Below are 19,199 nucleotides of genomic sequence, written 5' to 3'. Positions count from 1 at the left end.
TTTTGAAGCAGGATAAACAGTTTCTGGATTTAATTTCAAATTCTGTGAAACCTGTTGATGGTCATTACTGTAGAGCATTACCTTTTAAAGAAAAGAGAAATTTGCATGGCAAATAATAAAATAATTGCAGAACAGCGTATGCTGAATTTGAAGAGAAAATCCAAGAGAAATTCTTTCTTTCATTTGGAATATACCAATGTCATGTCAGATATGATAACCAAGGGTTATGTGGAAAAGGTATCAGAAGATATCATGGAACGTAAAGATGGTAGAAAATGATATTTACCTCATCATGGAGTTATACATCCACAAAGGAGAAACTACATGTAGTATTTGAATGTGGAGCAACATTTCAAGGAGTTTCATTGAATTCTCAACTTTTACAAGTTACAGACTTAACCATTAGGTGTTCTGATAAGATTTTGTTAAAAGCCTATTGTGATTGCAGCAGATATTGAAGCGATGTTTCATCAAGTGAAAGTACCATTAGAAGGTCGTGATTTTCTACGATTATTATGGTGGCTTAATGGCAATTTCAATAAAGATGTGATTGGATACAGAATGACAGTTCATTTACTTGGACCAACTTCGTCACCGAGTTGTGCAAATTTTGCTCTCAGGAAATGTGCTAAAAATAATTAACAGCAATTTAGTTCTCAAGCTATAAGCCTCATCAGAAATAATTTCTATGTTGATAATTGTCTTACTTCAGTAGTTTCTGAAAAAGAAGCAATAGATCTTTATCACGTTAAAAGAGATCTGTAATAAAGGAGGTTTCTTCCTTACGAAATGGATTCACAACAGTCTAGATGCGTTGGCTGTTTTTCCTGAGGTATGAAGAGCAAAGGAGATAAAACATCTTGACTTGGATTGTAACGTTCTACCTGTCGAAAGAATTCTGGGGGTGCAATGGTGTGTTCAATCTGACGTTGTCAGATTCAAAATTGTTTTGAAAGAATGGCCTTTAACAAGAAGAGGTATTCTTTTGATCATAAGCTCAATATATGATCCTCTGGGAATTTTCGCACCAGTAGTATTAATAGCCAAGAAAATTCTGCAAGAATCGTGCAGAAGAAAATTTGGATGGGATGAAGCTGTACGAGATTCCATTGCACAAGATTGGATGAATTGGATTGAGAGTCTTGAAAGGTTAAAAAGTTTTGAAGTCAACAAATCTTTTAAACCAAAGGATTTGGAATTGTCACATTTGCTCAATTACACCATTTTGCTGATGCGAGCGAAGGTGGTTTTGGTCCTGTCAGTTATTTACTACAGGTACACAATCCTTTATTCGGACATCTAAAATCCGGAAAGCTCCAAAATCCGACAAGTGGGGAGAGAGACTGGCAGCACGAGTTGGGCAGGCGAGAGACTGGCAGCGTGAGTTGGGTGGGCGAGGGACCGGCAGCGCGAGTCGGGTGGGTGAGGGGGAGAAACTGGCAACACACGTTCAGCGGGCTAGTGGGGAGACGGCAGCGTGACTGGAAGGGGGTGGGGGTGGATATAGCAGCACAATTCAGGTGGGCTTAAATCTGACTTTCCGAAATCCAGAAAAATCTGATATTTGGAACACACTGTCCCCCAAGGGTTCTGGATAAAGGATTGTGTACCTGTACTACGAAATAATCAAGAGATAGTACATCATGGATTTGTAATGAGAAAAGCCAGAATGGCTCCATTAAAGCCAGTTACCATACCTCATATGGAATTGACTACTGCTACTATGGTGAGTAAAATAGACACTATGTTAAGAAGGGAATTACAGATGGAGTTAGCAGATTCTGTGTTTTGGTCTGATAGTACATCAGTGCTTAAATAGATTAATAACAAAACCATGACGTTTCGTACTTTTGTGAAAGTACGAGAAGGTTTCACAAATTAATCAATGGAGATATGTTAAAACAATTGATAATCCAGCTGACATGGCTTCACGAGGATAAAAAATTCAATCATTTCTGAAAAGAGCCCACACCTGGGTGTTCGGTCCTCAATTTCTTTCACAATCTCAAGAAGATTGGCCTCAAAATCCAGAAGAGTTAAGGGAAATTTCTATAGAGGATCCAGAAATCCAAAACACTAATGAGGAAGATCTGATTATTCAATTAATTTGCTATTATTCCTCGTGGTTTTGTTTGAAAAAGCCAGTACCATGGATTCTCAGATTAAAGACTATGTTTTGAAATCATATCAAGAAAGAAAATTTGAAGTCCCAAAGGAGCTGTTATCTCACAGATGATGGATTGGAGAATGCTGAATTAGAGATAATTCGTTTTGTCAGAGCAAAGTGTTTGATTATGAGATATTAAAATTAATGAAAAATCTGAATGTTACAAAGACAAGTCGTGTTTACAAGTTAAATCCTAGTCTGGTAAATGATGTATTGAGAGTAGGAGGAAGGTTGGAAAAAGCAATAATGCCAGGTAAAGAATTTCATATTTCTGATTTGACTATTCAACATATACATGAGGAAACTGGTCATGGTGGTTATAATTACGTATTATCAGAATTGCATCAGAAATATTGGATACTTGGTGCTTTATTATTGATCAAAAGAATTATATCAAAATGTGTTATTTGTTGACGTGCAAATGCTAAACCTGGACAACAACAAATGGCAGATTTACCACAAGACAGAGTTTTGCCTGATGAACTCCATTTACATACATGGAAGTTGATTATTTTGGTCCTTTACAAGTAAAATGAGGAAAAGAGTTGAAAAACAATACAGAGCTATTTTTATTTGTTTGACTATGAGAGCAATTCATAATGAAGTAGCGTCATCACTTGATACAGACCCTTTTATCAATGTTCTTCAACGTTTTATCGGCAGACGTGGTCAGGTGAAGGAGTTACGTTCTGATAATGGACCTAATTTTACAGGACCTCAACTACAGTTATGTAAAGCAATTCAAAATTTGGAATCAACATCGAATTCATGATTTATTACTTCAAAAAGGAGATTAATTGGATATTTAACCCGCCCACAGGATCACATCATGGTGGTGTGAGGGAAAGAATGATTAAATCAATAAAGAAAATTTTTAATTCCATTTTAAATCATCAAATACTGAATGATGAGTTAGACTATGGCGCACTCCTAGCGGGCAAATTCATGAAGGCCCCATAGGACTTGGGGAGCCCCTGGTGACCACATTGTCCCGACTAATGTAAGTGCCTAGTCACCTTGGCGCCCACTAAACCTAGACCCTATGGCCAACCCTGCACTTACATCCCAAAGAACTTTAATGACTATAAATACGTGTTTGTTCAGCACGGGACTCACCAGCCACCTCCACAGCAGCCTTACGATGGGCCACACAGGGTCCTCAGACACAATGGCCCACTTGTGTTTTGGACATTGGCGACAGGAAAGAGACTTTCACACTTGACCAGTTGAAACCAGCCTACTTCGACTTTGACCAGCCTGTCACTCACGCAACCTCATGGTGCAGGGGTTGGCCTTCTAAAAACAATGGCCCAATCGCCAATTCTGGGGTGTGTGGGTTGTATAGCAGCCTGCGGCCCGCGCCTCGGGCCGACGCAGGAAATGGCTGTCGAAAGTGGCGACTGGCAAAGCATTGTGCAAGCTGAAATACCTGTTTCCATAGGTTGCCGGCAGAGCGGTGAAACTGGCCAATCATCACCGGTGGATCGCAGGGGACCCAATCGGGGCCCAGGCATCCGAGGTAACCAATCGGCAGCTGGCCCGCTCAAGCCATGCCCTGATGGTGATGCGGCCGAGCTGACTATAAAAGGCAGAGCTGCCACTGAATAAACTCAGTGTCTAATACACTCTACTGGTGTGTGTGTCTTTCTTCTGTAGATTCGAGATACAGCCTTAGGGCTATAACTGAGAGCTATAACCTAACTGTAGCCGTGGTGACCTCGTTACAAAATAACAATAAATAGCAAAAAGCACTGCAAATTTAAGGGGAATCAGGATGGTTACATGAAGGAGAAAGGAATAATCAGATGTTGGGGGGGGGTAGGAAAAGTTAATCAGAGCGGCTTCAGGCTTTTTTTGAAGCATAAATACTGGCTTGGACTAAATTATGTATTGGTCTACTTCTGCTCTAGAGTATGTAGTATTGTATTAATTAATAATTTTTAAATGACCTAAAGGGGAAAATTAAACAAGAATGTAGGAGTAGTACACTTTACTCACAAACACTGTCTAATAATAGTTTATGTGACATTAATTTTAGTCTTGGAAATTAGATTGCAGTTTTGAGAAAATGTCAGAGGCCAGAATGGGTTAAACATTGATATACTGTTATTTTATTCATATGGTTAGGAGTAAAGCACAAAAAGTTTGCAGACACAGTGATTGAAGTAAAGACAATGCTGGAGAAATTCAGCAGGTTAAACTGTCTACTTTAAATAGCAAAGATTATCCACCTATTGCCCCTTGCTTGTGCTCTTCCCCATGCACCCCCTCCTCCCACCATTTTATTCAGGCACTTGCCTACATTTTGCTCATAACTTGATGAAGGATTCAAGCCCAAAACGTTGGTTATGCATCTTTATCTTTGCTATATAAAGTACACTGTTTGACCTGCTGAGTTGCTTCAGCATTGTGTTTTTACTTCAGTCATATGGTTGATTCCTTCCATTTATTGTAATTTTTAGTAGAATATGAAATAAAATCTGTCAAAGCATTTAAAATTTCCTTCTGAATAACCTGAGCTGAGATCCTCTGTTGGTGTTGGATGATTTTATTGCGTCTCTCTGGCCTCCAACTCGGCCATTTTCAGGCTCTGTGACCACTCTCTGGGCTTGCTGTTTGTCCACCCAATCCCAGATCTTGGATTTGCTGCTTTCTCCCCAATGGACCCTGTGAAACCAATTCCTTTGCTCAATTGGAGCAGTAACTGCAATAAATCAAGAGTTCTGTATTTAAAAAAAAAGTTGCTGTGATAAAATACTCCACAGACAAGATTGAAATATTTTAAAATAATTGTACAATGTACAGTAAAACCTCGTTAGAACGCGAGAGTTGAGGTCCAAGATTTCATATCGCGTTACAGCCGAGTCGTGGAACAGATGCATATATGTCATGATTCAGGAAGCAGGAAAACAGAAAACTGTGACTCAAACCCTATAATAAGACCTTTAAGACCTTTAAACTCCACATATTAATATACACATCTTGTAAATGAGTCATATGAGTCAATTTTTGAGTTTGTGGCTGTTAGTCACTATTAGCCTGGCATCCTAAAATCAATGTTTGGGGTCCACAGACACCCGCGCTATAAGCGATTCTGCGGATTAACGAATCGCGTTCTAACGAGGTTTCACTGTATTTGCTGTTAAACAGGAAAGTCTGCAGACCCTGATTGTAGTGTAATGCACAAAATTGCTGAGAAACTGAGCAGGTCACACAGCGTCCATAAGATGATAGTATAATGTATTTCTGTAGTTAAAGCTATTTCCCCTCTTCAATAAATGTGCTCACTGATTTTTGCAATTTTCTCCAATAATAAATGTAAATGTCCAATCAATTTTCTGTTTCGTATAAAACTCGGTTATAATTTTTTAAGTTCATCCTGCAATTTAGATGGGCCTTGCTAATACACTATAATAAGACACCAATTCTTCTTCAACTTGATTTTCAGCCTCAGATTCAACCTGTTGCTTTGGAAATTAGTCTCTTCATTTGATCTATTTGGTGGAATATGAGGGGAAAAAAAGGATGACTTTATAAAGTTTGAGAATAATAAGTGGTTTATGCCACTTCACCATTATTTCCCAAATGAATAAGCTATGGTAGGTTTATCTGATCTTAGAAGAGGTACAATGTATTCAGGCTGAAACCCAGCAGGATGATTACAACAGAGAAGTGCTGCATGACGACCCTTGACCCTTGGCCTTCTGCCTGTTTAAACTTGTCGAAGTCTCAACCTCACCAAGGATAAATTCCCAAATTATAAATAGACATTTAAGCTCCCTCCAGGATAAAGATGAATTTCAATTCCATTGGTTGTCTTTGGAGAATGCACTTTGATGAAAAGAAAAACCAGCCAAAGAGTGACGTACTAGCCAAATGCAATATGAAAGGAGACAAAATGAACAGGAGGAAAGAATGAAGAAGCCAAGAATTTTTAAAATAAGAACAGTCTTCGAGGAACAAATTGTTATTTGGAGAAATGAATCTACACAGTTTTAGCTGTTCCCTTCTGGGCCTTTAGAAATGAAGAACTACATGTTTTGCTATTAACAGGTACTCATGAAAGATTTTGCCTGTCCTTTGGTGGTTGTAGCAAAATTAGTTTGTCTTGAGGGTGCATTTTCAATAAGTTGTGTAATGTATGGAGAGGCTAATAACTGGATGGACGTGCTTGACATTTTTAGTGACGCTTCAGTAAAATGATTCAAATATTATTCAAATATGCATATGAATTGGGATAAGAAGGAGGTAATTCAGTTGCTAGAGTTTAGAAGAGTATATACAAGCTAAATCAAGGCTACTTCAGGAGGAAAGATTCTCTTTATATCCCTCTGTCAAACTCCATCATGATCTTAAAATTCAATCAAATTCATTCTCGATCTTCTGAAGTCCAGCTAATACAAGCATAACCTGTCCAACATTTCCTCATTAGATAACTCTCCTATTTCCAGATTTCAATCCATAAACCTTCTCTGAACTACTCTCAACACTTTGATCTTTCATTAAATAAGGAAATCTGTGGTACTCCGATTTGATCACTTAAAGTACTACAAGTCATGCTGCTGAGATAGTTGATTCCTGACCAAAACTGAGTTGGTTGATTAGATTAGAAATCAAGTTGATGGATCCTGATCAGTTAGGAAAGCTTTGGATTAATATTGACTGTACCTTGCTGGAAATCTGGTTTTGTTTGAATGAAGAATATAATCTACTACATATCCACATTAAAGAAAAAGTCTACATGATAAATGAAAACACCCTTGATAACAAGTAAAATTGACAATGCGTCTCCCATTTCCCTCTTGTTTAGCTATTTGATTATACTGTATTTTGAAACCATTTATTAATAGACATGATGTTCTATAACACTTTTTGATAACACTTTTCTATAACACTTTAGAATTGCTCTTTAAATTGAGAATAGATTAGTAGAAAGCCCAATGATCCCAAAATAATTAGGAAGTTGAAAGAAAACTGCAGTCTAGAGGCAAAGAAAAAGAAATTAGACTATTTGTTTTCGCCATCCTTAAGACAACCCAAAATATGTTACATGCAAAACACTTATGAAATTCAGAATGTAGGAGTCATTTGTAGAAATCAAAGTCTCACAAACAAATAGTGATCAAATGATCTGTATGTGGTTGTTGAAGGGGGCAATATTGATCAATACATTAGCATTCCACATAGCACATTGACCTTCATGTAAGAAGACAATGCCTTAATTTTGTCTTATCAGAAAGGTAGTTCTTTTAACAGTAAAGCATTCCCTTAGAGCTGCATTGAATTGTCAGTCTGATTGTTTTAAAATGTAAAATCTATAGTTTTAATATCTGTAGAGAATCCACAACATTTAAAGTTAAAAGTGATTCACATTGAGTCATGTGTTCCAGATGTGAGGCTATAGATAACTTTTGAAAATGTACATCTTGCATGGAATAAGATACAGTAAAACCACCAGTATCTGGCACCTATGGGGATAGGAAGATGCAAATGCGAACAAAGTTAATTTGCCAGATGCTTAAGATTGCATGTTGCATGGATTGGTGAACTGACTGCTAGGGGTGCTTTTTTGCTGGTTGCTTATTTTCAGGATAACGGGGAATTTACTGTATTCTCAATGTCCTTTTTTCTAAGCATGGCTGATTTTACTGAGGAAAATGTGGGCTGTATCTTCTTTTATCAAATTGAAGGACTTATGAAAGAGGACATCTCTAAAATTGAAGATTCATATCCTCTCAGCCTCAGTCCTCCCTTCCTCCATATCTTTCAACTTGCAACTCTTTTAAAATTTCTGTTCCTCCAAGTCTGGCTACACGTGTATTTCCAAATTCCTTTGTGTCATCAAGTCATCAGTTTCTAGGAATTCTTTCCTTCAAAATAATTATTAAGCTTTTGATCAAATATCTTTTATGGTTCTTTCTTTGACATAGTGTCAGTTTTTATTTATATATGCACCCATCAGGTGCTTTAAGATGTTTTGTAGTGGCATTGGTGCCACATAAATGCAAATTGTTTTGGTATTAACTCTATAGTGAGTATTTTTGTGAATCTTTTTCTGGTCCTTGGATAAATCATCAAGTCTGTGGCAACAAATTAACCAATGGCATTCAATAATAGTACTAAAATAGAGAAAACTATTATAAAACATCAAATTAGATATTTTTTTTTAAATTAAGAAAATCAAGTAAATAAATTTAAGGATGGCATGGCTATGTAGTGGATAGCTTTTACACTAAGGACTCTGTTTCGAATCTCACAATGTAAGGAGTTTGTACATTCTCCCCATGTCTGCATGGATTTCCTTTGGGTGCTCCGGTTTCTTCCCAAATACCAAAGACATACGGGGTTAGTAGGTTAATTGGTCATGGGTGTATTTAGGCGGTATGGGCACGTGGGTTGGAAGAGCATATTGATTTGCTTATTTTCCAGAGGATGCTTTTTCTCTAAATTAAAAAATATATATACAATCATAATTACCACTTCAGGAATAGAAATTGAGGCTCACAGTACAGTTGTGCCTCCAATTTGTTCTTACAAGTTGGGGAAAATGCAGATTGCCAATAAGATGTGTTTGCATTTACTGTCTGATTCCACAAACAAACATACTCAGGAGACTTGTTATTTAATGTCATACTTTTAAACAGTGCACCTTTATTTTGGGGCAGGCAAAGAGGGTGCTGACTATGCAGCATTTATTTTTAAAAAAACATGAATGGAGCATTAAACAAGAACTTCTCCGGTTCGAAATTTGATGATTATTATTAGAGTAATGGGAGTGGTAAGATAATGAGATCCCATCTGTGCATGTGCAGCCAATCTTTGAATCTCGAAAAAGACGACCACTGGTATAATTCTGGCAAAAGAGCTTTTTATTTTGAGGCATACATGCAACACCAGAAACTACCTTAACAATGTTCAAAGTAATTACGGGAGGGCGAGGAGGGCATATTATTTCATCACTCCCATTACTCAAATAATAATCATCAAACTTCGAACGGGTAAGTTCTCGTTTAATGTTCCATTATTTTTTGTAATGCTCGTTGATTCGCTTAAGTGGGATTTCAAAGCTCAGTGGTCCCTTTATCGCATGGTCCGAAAGACCATAGGGTAGATCAATAGACCCCCAGTTTGTGGCACAATTCAATCAGCAGCCTGTAAAACTGCTGCAGTGAAATTTTGTCCCTCCATCTTCAGGGGTTTATTGTAAAACCTGCTAAAAGTTCTTTCATTTGACCATCCTGCCTGACAGATGATATCCCAAATGGGGACTTCTGCTCAACTAGCAGTAGACGTAGCTGCCGCTCTGGTTGAGTAAACCCCAAACCGAGTGGTATCCATCCGGCCAACCTCATGGTCCTCTTTAGACATCTGGGCAAGGTCTGAGAGGATGCCTGTTGATGCAATTTCCTGTAACATATAAACAAGAATCTCTCTTTCCTTCTGATATCGTGAGTACATTCAATATATTGTCTCAGATACGGCACCAAACATAATCTTTTATCCTCTTGATAAGCGTACAATTTAAACTTTGTTCCCACACTACCAGGTGTATTATGTTTCAACAAGTCATGAGCATGAAATTTAAAATCATTTTCCCAAATGATCTAGTCCAAGCGTAAACAAGTTAGTCTGTATTTGGGCCAAAGTCAAGGCCACAAGCATGAGCAATTTCCGTGATAAATCACGTAACTCCAAAGTGTACGCTGGCTACAAATGTCGCAACAAATCCAACATGACTTTAACATCCCAGATACAGCGTGATAACGTGACATAGGTGGGCGTAAGTTAAATACTCGCCTCATGAATCTTGTAACCAGGGGATGATTCCCGACAGAGTGTTCGGTGTCTCGTAGGGTCAGGAAGGCCGCCAAAGCACTCTTGACCAGATTGATAGCACTATAACTGGCTACCTGAACATAAAACAAATCAGTGAGGAAATGCAAAACATCTGAAACTGAAATGTAATTAACATTTAAACTCTCATTAAAACAAAACAGTTGCCATTTGTTAACATAAGTGGCATATTGCTTCTGAGTTGAATTTCTCCGTGAAGCACAAATAATGTTCACCGTTTTCGGCAGCAATCCTTTTACGCCAAACTTTTCACACCAATCCTGCAACATAAGAGATCGAGATAAGTGAGAGGATGGGGGAGGAGAGATACTGGTTGCTCCTTCTCAACAGTAAAGGCTGTTCTAGCAGCATCCAATTCAGCATTGGGAACCAAGACTGGGAAGGCCAATTTGGCACCACCAGGAGTCCAGTGGCCCTGTCCTCCTGAACTTTGTACAGGCATTTAACCATTAATGAGAAGGGGGGGGGAGCATAGAAATTTGGTTCTGCCCAATCAATTGTAAAGGTGTCTATGGCTTCTGCCTGGGGGTCTGGCAGCCAGGATACGCATCTCGGTACTTGGGCATTTAAACGAGATGCAAAAAGATCAATCTCTGGCAACCCAAAGTTCAGTACTATCAGATTAAAACTCTTTCCCCCAACATCCATTCCATTCTATCATTGAACCTTCTAGACATCAAATCCACCTGATAGTTCAGACGCCCTGGCAAGTATGTGGCTGTAATCCAGATATTTCTTTTGACACACCAACTCCACAGCTGTATTGTGAGCCAGTTACATGATGGGGGACTTCAAACCTCCCATTTTATTCAGGTATGTTATTGCTGAGGTGTTGTCTAACTTTATCATCACACGTATGTCCCTTTTCTCTGCTCAGAACGATTTTAGAACCATATGAGCTGCCAACATTTCAAGGAAGTTAATGCCAGATGCTGATGTCAGTCTAATCCCTTGAATAGTCCATCTGCCACTGACAGAGGTAGTTATGTCTGTGGCACCCCATCCTTCACCACTAGCATCTGATTAGGTTGCCATATCAAACTTTCTAATCTCTTATCATAGCATAAGCCTGAGATACATTTGTCATCCACCATCCAGGTTCTGCTCTAGCCTCTTGCAATAAACTCATAGGTCTATCAAAATGACCCCTTGTGGCCTTTAAGGCTTGTACTTTATCTTTTTCCAGGAATCTATATTTTAGCGGACCATACTGAATGGCTGGAAAAGCATCCACCAATTTCCCAATTACTTTTGCTACTTTCCGTACAGAGGACGTGATTCTACAATCAAAGCAGTTCAAGTCTGTGGAATTTCCTCCTTTTTTAAAAAAATCTTCTGGCAGGATTATTCTCATTGATTCTGTATTTAAAAGGAACCTGAGGAATTTAATTTCTCTGGTTGGGCTGAGGACTGGTTTTTCTGGGTGTATAATAAATCCCAGTTCCTGCAGCAGCGCCGTAGTGGTGTTCACTGCTCTCTGTGTTTCTTCCATGGACCTGCCGATCACGATGGTGTCATTCAAGTAACCCATCATCATATGTCCCTCCTTTCTGAGCCGGGAGAAAACTAGTTTCAGCAATTTGGTAAATATTCTGGGCGCAGAACTAAGTCCATTAGGTAGTGCCTTATATTGCCACAATTCACCCTTACAAATAAACTTCAGGTACTTTCTAGAGAGCAGGTGAACAGATACTGAATAGCATCTTGTAAATCAACGAATGCCATAAAATAGATGATGTAATAATGACATAACGGAGTGAATGATGTCCATTTTAAAATGTTGGTATAAAATATACTCATTTAGGTCAGATAAATCTAAGATCACTCTTGTTCCCCCGCTTCTCTTTGATCTAGTGAATATGTTTGAGATGAACTCATTCTCTTCCCGGCAGCCGCATTCTATTACGTTTTTGCATTCTAAAGCCATAATCTCAACAGGAGAGTAAGCAACGGGAGTAGAAGCAACACTTGTGAATCTGTGGGAGTCATCTGTATCTGGTGCTCCATTTGTGGTCTTCTCTACATCGAAGAGAATTGGATGCAGACTGGGAGATCACTTCACTGAGCACCGTTGCTCTGTCCGTAGCAATGACAGGGATCTCCCAGTGGCCAACCATTTTAATTCTGCACCCCACTCTCATGCTGACATGTCTGTCTAAGGTCACCTGTAAATTGAAGGAGCAACACCTTATATTCTGTTGGGAAATCTCTAACCAGATATATTAACCGACATCCCTGATTTCTGCTAACCCACTCCCCTTTCTCCCTCTCTTTCCCATCCCTTTGTCTTCATTCCTCCAGCTCTCCACCCGCTTCCCTCTCCACCCAGGGAGCCCCCCACTGATTACTGTTGTGCCCTTCCTCCCATATCCACCTATTATCTCCTGCCTGAGGGCCTATGCTCCTTCCCCTGCCCCTCCCCTCGACCATTTTGTTCAGGTGCCTGTCTATATTTTGCTCATACCTTGATGAAGGTCTTAAGCCCAAATGCTGGTTATGTATCTTTAACTTTGCTATATAAAGTACACTGTCTGACCTGCTGAGTTTCTCCAGCATTGTGCTTTTACTTCAGTCACAGTGTCTGCAAACTTTGGTATTTTACAGGAGTAGGAGGAGGCCAACACATCCCTATCAGTTGATCTCAGACCTTCTGCGACAGATGGATTGCCTTTGGATTTTGTCTTCTCAGGCACATGAATTTGGTTATTTACCAGAGGATTGTAAAATTAGTAAATTGCATGAAAACAGAACAGGTGGTTTTATCAAAAGCATGATGAGTTACACTGACAGATTTTGTCAAAATAATTTCAGCTGTTTAGAACTTTATTAAGTACAGAGCAGTGGGCATATCTCGCCTGATGGTGTTTTATACACAGTACAACAAGGATTGTAATCAAACTGAAGACTTTATTTGAGATACTTTAGGATATTCCTGGTTTAGTAACAGGCAAAGGAGATTTGTTCTGTTGTAAAACAAACTTAAAATGCAGACAGATCAGTGTCTTGGTGTTCTCAGCTTGTTTGTGAAGCTGATTGTGTGAAGAAAATCTTCACATGCTGGGCAATGAGTACTTGTTTAGGAATTTTGTTTGTTCCACCAAACTTGTGCCCAGTGGCGATATGTAAGATCTCGTGAGGGGAGAGGAGTGTAATCTATATTATTCATTATTTGAAAGACAATGCAGTTAACATGGTTAGTAAGCTTGAGGATGTCACCAAAATTGGTGGTATAATGGACAGCTGTCTAGGTTTACCACAGGACTAGATCAACTGGGGAAACGGGCCAAAGAATGGCAGATGGGATTTCACTCAGATAAGTGTGAGGTGATGTATTTTGGTAATTCTTAAGAATATAAGAAATAGAAGCAGGAGTAGGCCACCTGGCCCATTGAACCTGCTCTGCTGTTCAATAAGCTCATGGCAGCTCTGTTTAACTGCCTTTTTTAAAAAAAAGCACACCAAAATGCTGGAGGAATTCAGCTTTTTTTTTGAGTCTATAGGAGACAAAGATGTATTGCCAATGTTTCGGGCCTGAGCTCTGAACGTTGACAATATATCTTTGTCTCCTATGGATGCTGAAAGACCGGCTGAGTTCCTCCAGCATTTTGGTGTGTTTTCACTTCAACCACAATGCCATCAGAATTTTGTGTTTCACTCTGTTCAAGTGCTGTCTCCCATTACACTTAATGAACTGGTTCACTAAGCAGACAATTCCACATTGGAACTTGAACTCAATTTGTTACTCTCTGGGGGAAGAGATTCTTTCTGGTCTCTCTCTTAAATCAACTCTCCCAAATTTTGAGGCTATATCCCCTAGTTGTATTATCACCTGTCAATGGCAACAACTTCCCTGCCTCGGTCTTATCAATTTCATAATTTTATATTCTGTGAAAATCTACTCATCTTTCTAAACTCTAATGTGTATGGTTCCAGGTTACCCTGCTGACCCCCTCATTTCTGGAATCAGTCAGTTGAACCTCCTGGGCAGCACCTCCAAAGCCAGTCTATCCTTTCTCAAGACCTGAACTGCATCTGCAGCCTCACCAATGCCCAGTTCAATTGCAGCAAAACCTCCCCGATCTTAAACTAAGGCCGTACTTGCACAGTTTATGGAAGAGGGCTAGAAAGTGTTGAAGAACAGAGAAACCTGGGAGTACTGCACAGAGAGATGGTGTAGAGGGATTCAAGGAAAATTGGATTAGCTCAGCGATTAGCCCAGTTACTGATGAATGGGCCTGTTTCGATGCTGTATAATTGAAACTATGGCTGTGATCTGAGGTGAAATGAAGGTGATGATTTTTCAATCATAAATTTGTTTTGTGCAGAATATATTTGACCCTTGGTACTCGTAATCCAACAAACTAAAACAAAAGCTGCTGCTTTGATGGACATTTATGTCAGTGGTTTTGACCATAACCCTCATGTGTAAAATATAGTGTAAAAGTTAACTATTTGTACATATCTAGTTTAATGATGCTGGAAGTATTTGGAAATGGAAGTAGTGTTGTGGTAGATATTTTGGCACCAAGTATGTGAAATGTAAAAGTATGAGAGCAGATTTGTTTTGCCCATTCAGGACAGACATGGCCAGCACCATTTCATTGCCCATCCTTAATTGTCCTTGAAAAAGTGCCGACCTTGAGTTGTGCTGGCAGGGAGGGAGTGCCAAACGACCTGGCGATGGCCAAGTTTTGTTCAGTGTGAGCTCATTTGGAGTAAATCAGAAATCAGATCCTACTTTCCATCATGTCCTCCTCAAACTTCAATAAGTTTATTCTAATCGGTGCGTTTGGCTGCACGTTTTTAATACTTTATGCAGCTCGATGTCGGATTTTATTGAACGACGATCGTTTTCAAGACCTGGTTTTGTTTGGAAAGTGCCAGTGCACTAACTGTAGGAAGTGAGTGGAGCTTCGGAAAACTGGGAGAGCAGGTATCCCCTGCAAACGGACGGACGCACAGGATCCAAGGGGTCAAGTCGGCCATCTCCTAACTTCCAAGTTGAGACGTTGCAGTGGGACGAATGCGAAATTGGATACGAGCTCCCTGTATTGGAACTTGCCATGTTGGCAGCATTGAATACAAGCAGCAAGTGTTCTGTTAGGAGGTCGTCTGACCGCAGTGAGCTGGGCCAGTGCTTGCAAACCGAAGGACAAGGAGCCTTTTGCTGGACGAACGATCAACGTTGGACGAGCTGCCTTTCACATTCCGCAGCTCCGACTCACGACCCACCTCCGCACGGGGCGACACCCCATCAAACAAAAAGAAATCTGCGCGAAGCGGGGGCCACGGCCTCCTCAGGCGAAGCGCAGCTCTACACGAACGAGCTTGTCCATGTCGATATATTTTTTAAAGCGGTGTTTGGGGGTGGGGGGGGGGGGAATTGCCGCTGGCAGGTCCCAGCAATGGTGCAGCTCGCGCCTTGCTCACCATGGAACGTTGTGCGTGTGTGTGTGGGTGGGAGGGCAGACCTCGCGCGGGGGGCGCGGGCCACGTGGAGGAGCGGGAGACCCGCGCACCGGTGCCCTGTCTTCCCGTGAGGAAGCGGCGAGCGTCCTGACACCACGGTCAGTGAGTGGAAAGAGCGTCTCGCAGCCTTGTCCTGGGCGTGAGCTGGAAGGGAGGAGAAGGGTGTGGAGATGGAGCGTCGCCCCGGCACTGCTTTGAACCGCAGTCTGGGCTGCAACGCAGATGAAGGGAGCGGGTGGATCCCATTCAAGCAAAAAGAAAGTTATCCCGCGAGGTTTTTCAAAGTGTTTCCTTTTGGCTTTAGCCTCTTCTGAGCGACGCTGTGAAGTGGACAGAAAGCCGGCTCGTCCGCCAAGTGCAGAATGAGGTGAGTGAGACACGCGGGGTGACTTGGCCAAGTTCTTTCAATCCTCTCGCAACCTGCGTGAGTCACACGTTGGAAAAGGGAGTCGGGAACAGAGCAAGTTGCAGATCTATTGTCCTGGATTGTGGACGGGATCAGACTGTTTCTTCCCGTAACGACTCTTTATTATTAACTTTAGGTCACAAAATGGGCCGGAATCGATCAAAGGGTCCGAAAAGGGTCCCGTAAAAGGCAGCGCGGCTGCAAGGACAAGGTGACTTTCAGAGAGGTGAGTTGGCTGGAAAAAGTTGGGAGCCTCCTCGCTCGTGACATTGAGGTGGCGGGTCGCACAATTTCCAAGGGGTCTAAAAATGTAGGGAAACAAAGGCAAATCAGAGTCGGTCGATTAGGGCGGTTGGAAAACATCTTGGCGTGCATTTCTGTAGTTATTTTAAAGTTGTTAAAATGTAAAGGGGGACTCCTGTAATTTCCTCTATTCAAAATGTTTAACTTGTTGGAAACATTTAAATCCATGCAACTCGGGGCGGGGGGGGGGGGAGCTTTTAAGCAAAGTCGGGAGATTGCACTTTGTATAATTAACAAACTTAGTTCTGTGAAGAAGTCATTAATGTAAATATTTTGCTCATTGTACAGTGCTAACAAAGATGTAATTTTTAAAAAAATTGCTAAATGTGCTTTTATGGGCATTTTCAAATTCAAGTAGTATTTCCTATTTTTCTGTCTGCTACTTTTCCCTTGGTCTCACCTTTGATCTTCCGTGTAAGGTTTAGGGAGGCTTTTTCCAAGTGTTGGAATGCGTATCTGTCCGCCTGGTGTGGCCGTCTAACAACACAGTCATAGTCCAACACAGGAATACTTTCCAGGAATATTGATGTTATGGCATTTTCTTCATGCTACTTCCATTGTACCCTTTTGGTCAGAGCACTGCATCCATTTCTGGTCCCCTAAGACACTCAAGCCTCAGAAGCATTGCATAGAAACACCATTTTAGGTTTGAGAAAAAATACTGCAATAATACAGAATCCTCAGATGGGAACAAAGCATTATGGACGGGATCAGACTGTTTCTGACTTGCATGAAAGCAAGTCTTGCTTGCTAGAATATGTAGTTAGTGTCTTTAAAGTGAATTAAAATACAATAATGGGTTAAGGGGACCAGATTTATGGCTGGATGGGAGAAGCTATAGTGGTGGATGATTGCTTCTCAGACTGGAGGCCTGACTAGTGCTGTGCCTCAGGGATTGATGCTGGGACTCTTGTTTTTTGTCATTTATATCAATGATCTGGATGGCATTGTGGTAAAATAGATCAGCAAGTTTGCAGATGACACAAAGATTGGAAGTGGTGTGGACAGTGAAGGTTTTCAAAGCTTGCAGAGGGATCTGGACCAGCTGGAAAAGTGGCAGGTGGAATTTAATGCAGACAAGTGTGAAGTGTTGCATTTTGGAAGGACACACCAAGCAAGGACATACACGGTGAATGGTAGGGCACTGAGATGCACGGTAGAACAGAGGGACCTGTGAATACAGATAAATAATTCACTGAAAGTCACATCCCAGGTGGACAGGGATGTAAAGAGATCTTTTGGCATATTGGCCTTCATAAGTCAAAGTACTGAGTATAGGAGTTGGGATGTTATGGTAAAGTTGTATAAGACATTGGTAAGGCCAAATTTGGAGTATTGTGTGCAGTTCTGGTCTCTCAACAGGAAAGATATCAATAAGATAGAAAGAGTGCAGAGAAGATTTACTAGGAGGTTGCCAGGACTTTGGGAATTGAGTTACAGGGAAAGGTTAAGCGGGTTAGGACTTTATTCCCTGGAGCATAGAAGAATGAAGGGAGATTTGATAGAGGTATTTAAAATTATGAGGGGGAAAGACAGAGTAAATATAGATATGCTTTTTTCACTGATGGTAGGTGAAATACAAACCAGAGGACATGAGTTAAGAGTGAAAGGGGAAATGTTTAGGGGGAACATAAGGAAGAACTTTTTCCACACAGAGTGGTGGGAGTATGCCAGATGAGGTGGTGAATAGGGGCTCGATTTTAACCTTTAAGAAGAATTTAGACAGTTACATGGATGGATGGGAGAGGTATGGAGCACAATGGACTGGGTGCAGGTCAGTGGGACTGGGTAAAACTAAATAACCATATAACCACTTACAGCACAGAACAGGCCAGTTCGGCCCTACTAGTCCATGCCATAACAAATTCCCACCCTCCTAGTCCCACTGAATGTAACCATGATTTGGCATGGGCTAGAATGGCCAAAGGGGCCTGTTTCTGTGCTGTAGTGCTTTGTAGTTCTGTGGTTCTATGTTTGGTAATTTGAGCTTAGAAACATTAAAGCTATCATTAATTGGTCATTTGACCCCTCAAGTTAACTTTGCTTTTCAACACCTTCATGATGGATCATTCTGATCTGCCACCAACTCAGGAGATGAGGGATAGGATACTAAATCCTCACCTTGCACTGAAAGGGTGAGTTTTAAACTAATAGAGCTAAAGTTAGTTACTGTAGTGATGTCTATCACCTTTTATATTCTTGACCATTGTCAATATTGAGAATTGAGAGGTCAATGTAACATTGCTGACAGTAGAATCTTACTCCCTCCACTGTGTCTCTTCAGGTTTCTTTAACTTGCAATGCTAGAATCAGCTTTTGAACTTAGTGATTCTACCCTGCTTTTTTTCCCCAACAGGAATAAACATTTAAATTATCACTCGTGATATAGCCAGACATAGCTTTTGTATTGTTGGTCCACACTTAAAAATGAATTCCTGGAAACAATCCCTTTTGTATTTGTGTCTATAGCACAAAGTTGAACAAACAGATAAAATAGATTACAGATTTTTGAGGTTGCAACTGGTGCAGAGAGGGCAGATTTGCTAATTGGGGAGGTTGAAGTTGGAATGGATAAGAGGAGTGGAGAAGTCAAAGTAGTTGATGTCAGATCGCCATTTGGAAATAAAACATTGAGAGAGGGTCAGAGGTGGGTATCCAAAAGAAAGGTCATGGTTCCTCTTCTTGTCACACAATTATGCAAAAATGTAATGTACATGACATCAACGCTTGGCTACTGAAAGGCATACAAAGCCTCTAACAAGAGAAAGAGAAGCAAAAGAGAGTCCCTTCAAAGACTTAGCCTCCTGTGCTCCCATGGCCTCTGCAGCCTTACAGACTCCTGTTCAAACCTTTAGGCCCTTTCAAGCTGCCGTATGGAATGGGGCTAACCGGGCTATTTGCCCAGTTAGTGCCTCACTCACACAGCAGCTTGAAAGGCTCCAACCTGGTCAGTGTGATCCACCGGCGACTTGAAAACAAAAATGGCTGACCCGGTTGTTC

The 19,199-nt window shown here is 40.6% G+C and overlaps 1 protein-coding gene across 11 annotated transcripts in view; it reads left to right on the top strand.

Annotated features, from left to right (window-relative positions):
• The window catches only part of aopep (aminopeptidase O (putative)), a 329,712-nt gene that overhangs the window by 155,766 nt on the left and 154,747 nt on the right, over positions 1-19,199 (top strand). For 6 of the 11 annotated variants that reach the window (XR_011354682.1, XR_011354680.1, XR_011354686.1 and 3 more), the window contains 2 exons: positions 15,795-15,857; positions 16,033-16,122. Coding sequence is in view for 8 of the 11 variants with exons in the window: in XM_069929436.1 (XP_069785537.1) it covers positions 15,795-15,857; positions 16,033-16,122 (153 nt within the window). In the remaining 3 variants the exon portion in view is untranslated. Of the gene's footprint in view, positions 1-3,608; positions 3,761-15,794; positions 15,858-16,032; positions 16,123-19,199 lie in introns of those variants that run through there. The other 5 variants (XM_069929420.1, XM_069929469.1, XM_069929471.1 and 2 more) reach the window with 3 other exon arrangements.

This window comes from Narcine bancroftii, chromosome 1 (genome assembly GCF_036971445.1).
Source record: "Narcine bancroftii isolate sNarBan1 chromosome 1, sNarBan1.hap1, whole genome shotgun sequence".
NCBI lineage: Eukaryota > Metazoa > Chordata > Chondrichthyes > Torpediniformes > Narcinidae > Narcine > Narcine bancroftii.
This window is presented reverse-complemented; position numbering and strand designations above follow the sequence as displayed.